Source organism: Carassius auratus, unplaced genomic scaffold (genome assembly GCF_003368295.1).
Source record: "Carassius auratus strain Wakin unplaced genomic scaffold, ASM336829v1 scaf_tig00042015, whole genome shotgun sequence".
NCBI lineage: Eukaryota > Metazoa > Chordata > Actinopteri > Cypriniformes > Cyprinidae > Carassius > Carassius auratus.
The window spans coordinates 125,001-136,996 of record NW_020526691.1 but is presented as its reverse complement, the minus strand read 5'-3'; the positions used below and the strand labels follow the sequence as shown (position 1 = coordinate 136,996).

The window sequence follows — 11,996 nt, the reverse complement described above, 5'->3', positions numbered from 1 at the left end:
GCTCCTGACGCTGGTGTCTGATGTCGCGTCGCGTCTGCGGCTCCCGGTTTTATCCGGTGCTCGTGAGGAGGGTCGGAGGGGGCGGGTCCTCAGATGCCCTAAAACTTCATCTGCGAATACCAACCGTTTAATACACATCCACAAACACATGAATGATCTGAATCACTTTACACAGTCGTCCCTCGTTTATTCTCTGTCTGGCGTCTTTTCCCTTCGTCCAATCAAGCGCTTAGTTTCTATTTCCGTCTAAAAAAAAATCACATTGGAATCAAAAATTTAACCAATATATAGTTGTATAGACTACCAATGCCTTTTTAACCATGCATCTGTTTATTTGGTTTTATTGAATTATTTGTATTTTTCATTAGCTTTTTTTTTAGCTTTTTTCCCCTTTCTCATAAAAATAATATTAAATAATAATATACATTATATAAAAAAAATCTAAATAATTTAGCTTAACCATGCATCTCTTTATTTAATTTAAACTAATTAGCTTTTTATGACAACAGTAAACTGTTTGCAAACGCTTTTTTTCCATTTTTCTCCAAAATTATATTTTAAAAAATAATAGTGAAGAAATTATGCATTATAATACTATTAATTATATTAAAAATGTGAATCAGACAGGAAAACTGCTAAAAAGATTAGAATACAGAAAAGCTTGATATCACTATAAAACATTTAAAATTCACAAAATTGAGAAATTAAAATTCCACAAAGCAAAACATTATTCTGAATAGATTTTAACTTATAGCAACACAAGAACCAAATTCTGCTGAATTCAAAAAAGCTGGAGGTTTCTCCCGTGTTTTAACTGTGTTTCTCCATGTTTTCTCCAGCCAACACTGAGTGCATCTGTGAGCGCTGGAGAGCTGGATTGTTGTTAGTCTCTGGTTTGGACCTAGCTTCATGATTCACATTTTAATGTGCTTCAGCATCCATCAGCCCCCTGCTTAAATCAAAGGCTGAGTGGGGAGTCCTTTATTCATCAAGACTTCCTACACAAGTAACTCACTGAATGCACCCCGAGAAGAACCAGGGCCTTTCTTTGAGAAGAACAATGAGGAAGCAAAAGCAATTATATTTCCCTCACTAAGTCTTCAGAGAAGCCCAAAAAAGTTGAGTTCTTTTAGAAACTCTTTTTATTTCACGTTTGCAGGTTTCATCTTTGATGTTGGAAGTTTAAGAAAAGCACAAAGTGCATTTTTGACTTTCATCTGGAGAGCACCGTTAAAAGCAAAAAGCAAAAGATCAGTGCTTTTATTTGTCAGTTGATTTCTTCTTTTCATTTCAGTGTTTTATATGTATTTTCCTTTTTGAAAAAAAGGTGAAACTTCCCCAGCAAACAAAATATGTTCCAAGAACGTTTTTCCAATGTTGACGTTACGTTATGAAAACGCTATTTCTGAATCTTCTCAGTTTTTTAAATGCTGTTTTTGGTTATTCAAGCATTTAGGAAAAATTAAATTTTATGATTTTGGAAAACATCATGGGAACGTTACTTTTGAATGTGCTCTGAACGTTCTGTCATAAGTAACGTTTAAAAAATGTTAGATGAGCTGAAATATTAATATTAATATTTAAGAAAATAAGAAGTTTTATGAAAAACGAATTAATGATGTTTTTGTGCTAACACAATTAAAGACCAGATAACTATAAAGAAAGATTTTATACTTAAGAACGTTTTGCTAACGTTATGAAACCGTTATTTCTGAAACTTCTCAGAACGTTCAAAACACATTCTTAGAACGTTTTGAAAATGTTTCTTTTCGATAATTCGAAAGTTCATGGAATGTAACATTTGATCATTCTGCTAACATTACTTTTGATTGTTCTCCGAATGATACAGTAACATTAATAAAAACGTTTACAAATAATGTTGTTGTGCTCATTTTTAGAAAACCTGAACGTTTTATTAACGATACTGTTTGATCATAACTTTGCGCAATTGTTCCCTGTTTGCATCAATCGGATATAAATCTTGAGATTTTCCCTTTAAATTCAAAGACAGTCATTATAATAATTAATAATAATAATCTGTACTGTAAATCACGCTGGTTTGCTGCAGACCTCCCTCTCTGTGTGTGGTTATGGGGTCATTTCCCCTCGGCAGGATTTGAAAGGCTCTAAATGATGGCGAATAATTGAATAATAAAATAACAAACTAATAAAGAGTCCGAATGAGGGGAGCAGGTCATATATCAGGCGATGGATCCGGAAAGCTGGTGGTTCCCCGCGGTCTCCTCGCCATGCACATGTTAAACACGGCTATAGAGACGCGTCTGAAGACGCTCTACATGAGAAAGACGCGCGCAATAAACGCCAGCAGGGCGCGAGAGGCGAACACAAGGCAGAAAGAGAGGGAGAGATTCAGCTTGTTCTCTTTTCACTGGTGAGATTAGAGATAAATAGAGCTACACGAACCCAAATGAGCGTGCGAGCGCGCCTTTGTCTTCACGAGGCTTCATCTTCATCTTTTGATGCGCGCGCGTTGGATTTGAGTAAAGCACTCGATTGAAGAAGTAACTTCGGAATGTTCGGTTCTCTTCAACAATAAGAGTCTCTAATAAACCACTGCCTTTGAATTACACTGCGTTTATATATATATATTAATTTACAGAATTACAATTTCCATAACTGTATATATATTTATATTACACATTTTATTTTAAATTTATTAAACGATTATAAATTCAATAACAAAGCTAACTTAAATATAATTTCATGTTGTTTTATTTATTATTTTTATATTTATTTTTGGAATTAAAAAAAAAATATTAGTTGTTGCAATGTAGAATTATATTATATACATTTATATAATACATTTTATTTAGGCGATATTAAACTATTATAAATTTCACATTCAGTTAAAATAACTTGGTGTTATTTAATTTGGTATTGCCTTATTTAAATTTTATAAAATTTAATTTTTTTAATTATTATTATTATATTATCTATGATTTTATTAAGTATTATAATATAAAATTATTATAGTTGAATTTGTGTACATTTATTTTATAAATTTTATGTAGGTTACATTAACGGATTATAGGCTACATTCACTAAAAATATAACTGATAAATATAAATTATATAAAAAAAAATTATAAAAAATATTGTGTTGTTTAATTATTACATTTATTTAGCTATCATTATTGAATACAATTTTTCCTATATTTTTTACAGTTAATGTACGATGCATTCTATTCCCTCGTAATGAAGTTTCTCACGCCGTGTGTGTGTGTGTGTGTGTGTTATAGTCTCATTATGATCCGTTAACAGACATGTGAGACAGAACTAAACATCACAATATACACAGCAAATGGTCTGTGTGTGTATTAGCGTTTCCGAAGTGAGTTCACAGGTACACACGAGGTGCTCGAGCGTGTGTGTGTGAGGTGTGTGTGAGGTAAGGTGTGTTATTTTCATGCTGATTGGCTTCACATCCGCCGAGAATGGGAATCGATCATCAGTCGATCATGAGCTCTTTGCGTTTCATCATGAGGTGATAACAGAAGATATTATGGACGCATTCACGAGGAGAAACCGACAGGAACCTCGTCTTTATGATGTGTGTGTGTGCGTGTGTGTTCTGAGATAACAGTTTCTGTCTTTTCTTAGGCAAAACTTTTATAAAATAGCACAGTAGCACATATAATAACATTATAAAATAGCACAGACGACGATATGTTCATGTTAATATAATTACATCTAAAGATGTTTGATGAAACTCATAGCCACACATATGATATTGCCATTTATTTTACCATATATATATATATATATATATATATATATAGTATTTTATATTTATAGTGTAATACCATTGAACCGGTATTACAATTACATTGAACCATTTCCATTGAACCGCCTTACAGTGCCCATAAGTAAAAATTTAACTAAGTTTCACCATAATTACCAATAATTACATTTTGCACAACTTGGACAATTTTCAAACAATTTAGTTTTTTATTCATTGTTGACATATTAGAGTGTAAATGTTTTTGAATGTCTGTTTTTAGCATTAGAAAATAATTTAGAAGCCAGAAAAATAAGAAAGAAAAAAAATTCCCCATGTTTTTTGGAATAAAATGTAAAAGACTCAAAAAATAGGCGAATGATATATTAACAAACCCTTCTATAAAAACCTCCAGAATATAGATATGAATAATCAATGCTTAGGCCTGCAGTGCATTGAATCCACCTACATGAATTCACTATTAGTCTGTTTCATTGCTTTATATCATCTTTTAATATGCATCTTTTTTTTTTTTTAGAACATCTGTAAATCTTCTTGCATCTGAAGGCGACATGAGTTTCGCATCAGCAGCCGGTGGATGACGGGAGTCGTGGTCCTGATGATGGTAAGTCTATCTGATGAATGTTTGAAAACTGTCGGGAAAGAGTAAACACACACATCCTGTCCCAATGCACACCGAGTGTTTATCACGGCCAGACATCATCATTACAACACACACACACACACACACGGCGTCAGGCAGCTGACTCACTCAACATTTATTCATTTATAGGTTCTGATGCATTTTGGAAGCAGCAAAAGTTGAAATAAAAAACACAAAAACAACAAACTAGTCACCCGTGAGGCCAAATGAATCAGAGTTGGTTTGTGAGAAACATTTGGACCTCACTGATATGCTGTTTTCAAGGGCGCCACGACATGAATGCATCGTGATAATGGAATAATAATGAGAAACAGATGAAGTTAACAGGTCACTAACAGACAGAACTACTCACTTAATATGCAAATGCAGCTCTTTGACGCATATTAGGAAGGACAGACTGTTTCAATACACGGCTTGATCAGACCCTGGTGTGAACTGAAGGCCTGGGGTTTTGCTTTCTCACCTAATATAGGAACCAGCTAACAGGGAAAGTTATATAAGTCTTAGGACAGAACGTTCTTAAAATAACGTTTATGGAACGTTCATGTAATATTTGAAATATGTTCTCATAACATTGAGAGAAAAACATTCTATATTTTAAGAATATGTTCTAAAAAGCAATCAAATGATGTTTTTTTTTCACACAATTCCTCATGATAAAAAAATTATTAGTTAATAGGTGTCATAAAATATGATTACTAATCTATAAAATGAATGTTAATCTTCACTAAAACAGTTAAAAATAAAGAAGCAATTTTCATTACTTAATAAAATAAATGTTAACTGAAAATAAATTATTTTATTTCAGCTATTTGCCAAGGCAGCATTTCTCATATTAATTTAGTTTAAGTATAAAAAAATATATAAATAAATTAAATTAAACTTCAGCTACATATTTTTTTAAAATACATAAAACGACTATTTTTTTCTACAAATTTAACTATTATTAAAAAATAAAATGAAACAAAACTATATAAATAATATAACACTGCTTAGATTATTTGATGAGAAATATTTGAGTTCATATCATATTAAGACTTCTTATTACAGTTTTTGGTTTCTCAGCAAATCCGAGCACAGTTTGAGACACTGTTAAGATGTTTTATGAAACTTTAGCCATAGCTATAATTTATATACAGCTACAGCTATAATTATGTGTCATTTTTCATAAATATTTGACCTCTGAATGTATCCAAGAGAGACATGTAATAATAAACAGGTTTTATTATTTACATGTTATTTACAGTATTTCAAGGAGTTATTTTAAACAGTTTGACTGTGATCATGCAATTAATATGTTCAAATAATTGTATTTATTTCATGTGTGTGATTTGTGGTATTTTTGGTTAATGTACAGTATTTTAATTAGGTGTTTGGTTTAATAAGCATCATTTTGGGAACACAGTCTCTTGCAATCACTAAATAAATATAATTCAGAAAATATAGTCCCACAGACAAAACTTCATTCACCACAAGAAGCTAGTAAGATAATAAATTAACAGGTTTTAAAAAATGTGATACATTTTGTTAGTTTTTTTCTTGAGGAGCTTCTGCCCTACAGGTGGCGCTGTTTGCATAAATAAGCATAAATGGGATGCTGCTTTATATTTTGTCCAAAAGACAAGATCTTAAAAGGCAGCATAGTATTCATGTCTACCTAGGGAGCACACCATAAGATGTTGTCTTTATAGAAAGTACACTAGGTTTTGGAACGCAGCCGTTCTGTATTGTTATTGGTCGCTGGACACGAGACCCGAATCCGAGTCTGATGTGGCCGACATCTCTTCAAACTTCTGAATCACGGCCCTCACCGATCCGAATGGTACGTCCCGCCTCCAGCGCACACTTCCCACCCCTCCTGGACCCCGATAGGCAGAGCTGTGGCTGAGAAAGACGTGATTGGGCGGCGGCAGGCAGGGGCGGAGCTTTAGTCTTCCCTGACCCAGTTGAAGAGCAGGACGGAGGGGGACACTGAAGTGGGAGGGGACAGCGGCGAGAAACTCTTGAGTTACCGGATTGTGGAAGGTGATCGAAGCCCCGCCCATATTTAGAAACACGCCCACTGTTTTCAGCTGAGGAGGAACGGAGGGGAGGAGCTCACGCCGTCCGTCAAACACAGCGTGAAACGCAGAGTCACGTCTCTCGAACCACCAGCCACGCCCATCACATGATGACATCACTCCTGAGGACGAGACAACGGGACAAGGGTAAGACGACAAAGGAGGACTGAACTGTTTTTGAAGAAATCATTACCGTTAGGACTGACAGCTGAAGGTCCACAGCGGCTTGGCTAATGCCCGCCCATGATGCCATTGACCGACATGTCAAACAACCAATCACAGTTCGTTTCGTTCAGCGTCACGTTTGGGAGCGTGGAAATGTCGCCACAATAACAGACCAGTGTGTAAACTTTCGGAGGTATTTAAAAGATTTTGTGCCGCATACTAAATTTTTCACATACTTCTGAAAACTTTTTAGTTGATCCTGATAAGTGCTCGTTGTCACAGTTGTAACAGGGACAGCTTTCTTCTCTCGTGACAGAGTTCCAAAAAAATAAAAGAATAGAGCAAGCTAGTTAGAGGTCTTTACACATACACACACACATACATATACAATTGCATAATAAATGAAAAGAAAATAGAATAGAAAAAGATTAGAAAGGTAGTTAGATTTTTTTAAAGAATAGAATTAGAATAGTGAGTGTTAAAGTTAGAGGGTCAAATAAAGATGGAAGAGATGTGTTTTAAGCCGATTCTTGAAGATGGATAAGGACTCAGCTGCTCGGATTGAGTTTGGAAGGTCATTCCACCAGAAGGGAACATTTAATTTAAATTTAAAAGTGACTGTGCTTTTTTGGGATGGCACAATCAAGCGACGTTCACTTACAGAACGCAAGCTTCTAGAGGCACATGAGTCTGAAGTAACAAATTTAGGTAAATGGGTGCAGTGGTAGTTTTGTAGACAAACATCAATGCCTTGAATTTTATGCGAGCAGCTATTGGAAGCCAGTGCAAATTGATAAACAGAGGTGTAACGTGTATTCTTTTTGGCTCATTAAAAATTAATCAAGCTGCCGCGTTCTGGATTAATTGTAAATGTTTGATAGAATTGGCTGGAAGACCTGCCAAGAGGGCATTGCAATAGTCCAGCCTGGACAGAACAAGAGCTTGAACAAGGAGTTGTGCAGCATGATCCGAAAGAAAGGGCTTGATCTTCTTGATGTTGAATAAAGCAAATCTGCAGGATCGGACAGTTTTATCAATGTGGTCTGAGAAAGTCAGCTGATCATCAATCATAACTCCAAGGCTTCTGGCTGTTTTTGAAGGAGTTATGGTTGATGTGCCTAACTTGATGGTGAAATTGTGATGGAACGATGGGTTTGCTGGAATCACAAGCAGTTCTGTCTTGGCAAGGTTGAGTAGAAGGTGATGGTCCATCATCCAGGAAGAAATGTCTGTTAGACAAGCTGAGATGCGAATAGCTACCGTCGGATCATCAGGAAGGAATGAGAGGTAGAGTTGAGTGTCATCAGCATAGCAGTGGTATGAAAAGCCATGTTTTTGAATGACAGAACCTAATGATGCCATGTAGACAGAGAAGAGAAGTGGTCCAAGAACTGAGCCCTGAGGCACCCCAGTAGTTAGATGTTGAGACTTGGACACCTCACCTCTCCAAGATACTTTGAAGGATCTATCTGATAGGTAAGACTCAAACCATTGAAGTGTTGTTCCTGAGATGCCTTTCGCCAGTAGCGTTATATTGCACGATATGAACACAAGGGGGCAGAAAAGTCTCACAATACAAGTGCAGTTTTACACTTTTGCCCATTTTGTAAATGTTAATATCTGAATTATTTTAAACAGATTTTATTTTTATGTTTTCTGATTTTAATTTTATTTAAAGTTTTAGTAATTTTTAATGCGTGTATTTTTTTCGTTATTGTAATTATTTGTATGATTATCATCAATACTAAAATATGTCTGTTTAATTTTTTATTATGTTTTAGGTAAGTTTTAGTTCATTTATGTAGTAATTTAGCTGAAATAAAATTACTTTTTTATTTAAATCCATTTTATTACTTTAGATAAAATAAATTATAGAATAATAGTAGTAATATTGTGTAAGTAATAAATGTAATGACAATTAGTGTTATTGTAGATTCACAACACAATTAGAGTTGTTATGAATTGTTATGTATTAGTTTTATAGTTTAAAAAAAACGTTTTATTAGTTTTATTTTAGTCATTGGGCTGTATTTTTTATAGTTTTTTTTTTTGTTATTTTAGTACTTAAAGATAAATAAAATAATTAATAATTTTAAACAAATTATTTATAAAAATATTTCTTAATTTGTGTAATTTAACTATAATATGAAAATAAAATATGTAATGTCTTCAGATTTCCCACACTGCTCTAAAAGAGGTGTATTACACGACTGGTCTTATTTTATTTATTGAAATGTCTTTTTATATGCATCAAATATGATCACTGAAAGCTGTTCTCTCACCGATCCTGTAGATGGCGCTGTTGCAGACGTCCACCTCCCAGTAATACTGTCCTCTGGAGACACTCACACTGCCACACACCTGAGGAAGAGGACAGGAGTCTTGATCCCTGCCGTCATGTGATGAGATCATGTGACCCTTGAAGGAGACTGTGAGGGCGGAGCTTGAGAGGTGAAGCGACGAATCAGAGCAGGACGAATCGAGGGTGAAGAGCAGACCTACAGAAGAGAGTTACTGATCTATGACACTAGATGTTTTCTATTGTGCAGAATGTGCTTGTTCTGCTTTTCCTTATTGACTTAATATTTAATCAGACTCTCCAAAATTTTCACCAAAATAAAAATAGTGTGTAGTATGCAGTATGTACTTTAGTGTGCACTGTGCAGTATGTACTGTAGTGTGCACTGTGCAGTATGTTCTCTAGTGTGAACTGTGCAGTATGCACTTTAGTGTGCACTGTGCAGTAAGTTCTGTAGTGTGCACTGTGCAGTATGTACTGTAGTGTGCACTGTGCAGTATGTTCTCTAGTGTGAACTGTGCAGTATGCACTTTAGTGTGCACTGTGCAGTAAGTTCTGTAGTGTGCACTGTGCAGTATGTTCTGTAGTGTGCACTGTGCAGTATGCACTTTAGTATGCACTGTGCAGTATGTTCTGTAGTGTGCACTGTGCAGTATGTTCTGTAGTGTGCACTGTGCAGTATGTTCTGTAGTGTGCACTGTGCAGTATGCACTTTAGTGTGCACTGTGCAGTATGCACTTTAGTGTGCAATGTGCAGTATGTACTGTAGTGTGCACAGTGCAGTATGTTCTGTAGTGTGCACTGTGCAGTATGTTCTGTAGTGTGCACTGTGCAGTATGCACTTTAGTGTGCACTGTGCAGTATGTTCTGTAGTGTGCACTGTGCAGTATGTTCTGTAGTGTGCACTGTGCAGTATGCACTTTAGTGTGCAGTGTGCAGTATGCACTGTTGTGTGCACTGTGCAGTATGCACTGTAGTGTGCAGTATGTACTGTACTGTAGTGTGCACTGTGCAGTCGTACTTTAGTGTGCAGTGTGCAGTATGCACTGTTGTGTGCACTGTGCAGTATGCACTGTAGTGTGCAGTATGTACTGTACTGTAGTGTGCACTGTGCAGTCGTACTTTAGTGTGCAGTGTGCAGTATGCACTTTAGTGTGCACTGTGCAGTATGTACTTTAGTACTGTGCAGTATGCAGTACACTAGTGTTTCTTTCTGAAAGTCTCACCTGAAACGGATTGTTCCATTTCCTCTTCAGAAAGATCCACACTGCCATCTACAGGACAGAGACAGCCATGAAATAGAACATAAGATTAAAAAAGGTTTAAATACACTAATGCTAATTAAATGTTATAAATAATATAGAAACAAAGATAATTGAAAATAAATCGTTTTTGCAAGTGCTCCAAATGCAGTCCAATAAGATGTTAATAAGTTAAGATATTAAGATATTTAATCTTAGTTTGCATTTCATTTGCATTGTAAAATAATAATAACAGCAGTAGTAAAAGTAAATTAAGTGCTTAATTTAATTTTAGTTTAGTGAAAGCAAGATTTATTTTCAAATATATGAAGACACCGTGTTGTATGTCTTAATTTTTTGAGTAGCAATATTGAGACAACAATGTAGACATATTTATCATCACAACTGCACAACTGTTTCATACTGTATGCTATTTTTGAGAATAAGTATGCAGTACAGTATGCAACAGCAATATAATAACAGACACTAATATTCATTTATTGATATTCACTAATTTTCCGTTTTTACAAGAGCACTTTATATGCAATACAGGCTATTTGGAATAAAACGTAATATTGATGATATCATTTCTGTCTTTATTCTTTTTACTGTTTTTGATAAAATAATATAGTATGCATGCTGTTTTTAAGAAATAGTATGCACTACACTCACCCGTCTCCCATCTCCGTTCATCATGCTTCCCTCTCTCTTCAGGGTCAAAGGTCACTGTGGGGTCAAAGGGCAGACAGGTGAGAGCAGATGACCAGTCGAAGCAGGGTAGTTCAACACCATGACGACAGATCGGACAGAGAACGACTGGATGGGTGGAGAAGGCCACGCCCCTGACCCCACCCCCATGTTGACCAGGCCCCGCCCCTTCGGTCAGACAACGGCCACATAGAGTGTGAGAGCAGGGCAGAATCAGAGCAACGTCAAAACCACGACCACATAACGGACAGACGGAGAGAGAGACACACTTCTCCTCATCTGTGTGTTCACTCGCAGGTAGATCGTGGAGGCTGTGTGTCATCATTCATACACACACGCTGTAAACACTAGAACTGATGATCCACAGTGAGCTCTGATCCAGAAAACATCCTTAAACCATCCGTCTGTCACAGCCAGACTCCCTCCGAGATCCCAGAATTCCCTCATTTCATTATAAAAGACGACACTGGTCCTATAATCCTTCATGTGCGGCTGCTGGTTTAGTGTGAAAAGAAACAGAGAAGAAGACGAGGATGAGAACGAGCGAGAGACAAACAGACAGAGAGAAAGAGAAGGAGAGAGAGAGGTGCTTCCTTTATGAGCCCCTTTGTTGCTTGCGGTTGCCATGGTGACGAGCCCAGCACTCCATATATGGACGGACAGAGACACACTTAAAGAGAGACGCACACCACGTGTTCATTCATTATGTAGCATGATAACAATTGCTTGCCAGTTTCACCTATTTTAATATTTTATATGTTATAATATATAATTTTAATAACAATTTGCGATTTTAATATTCTCAGAAATTATTTTATAAAAAATAAATAATAGTAATTTATTGTAAAACGGTACAGTTTGCTACTGTAAATCTTAATTACCCTTATTAATCTTAATTAGTAAAAAGTAAAAAATCCTTTGAAATGTCTAACAGTGAAAGACCGCTACATACTGGACAATACTGAGAATGAATGAATGGATGACTCCTATAAATAGACTGAGATGGATGGAGGTAACAAGACACAGGTGAATGCAATGTGAAGTGATGATGAGTCCAAGCAAAGGATTATGGGAAATGTAGTCTGAGAGAGTGGCAAGAGTCAGAATCAGAATTATTTCAA

At 35.7% G+C, this 11,996-nt stretch overlaps 1 protein-coding gene across 1 annotated transcript; it reads right to left on the bottom strand.

Annotated features, from left to right (window-relative positions):
• Positions 1 to 5,965: 5,965 nt before the first annotated feature.
• LOC113085613 (ret finger protein-like 4B) lies at positions 5,966 to 11,197 on the bottom strand. The gene is made up of 4 exons (XM_026255214.1): positions 10,840 to 11,197; positions 10,153 to 10,200; positions 8,910 to 9,125; positions 5,966 to 6,584 (listed from the first exon to the last, which is right to left on the bottom strand). The coding sequence occupies exons 1-4, from the start codon at positions 11,195 to 11,197 to the stop codon at positions 6,133 to 6,135; spliced, it is 1,074 nt and encodes a 357-aa protein (XP_026110999.1). The 3' UTR covers positions 5,966 to 6,132.
• Between the last annotated feature and the right edge of the window lie 799 nt (positions 11,198 to 11,996).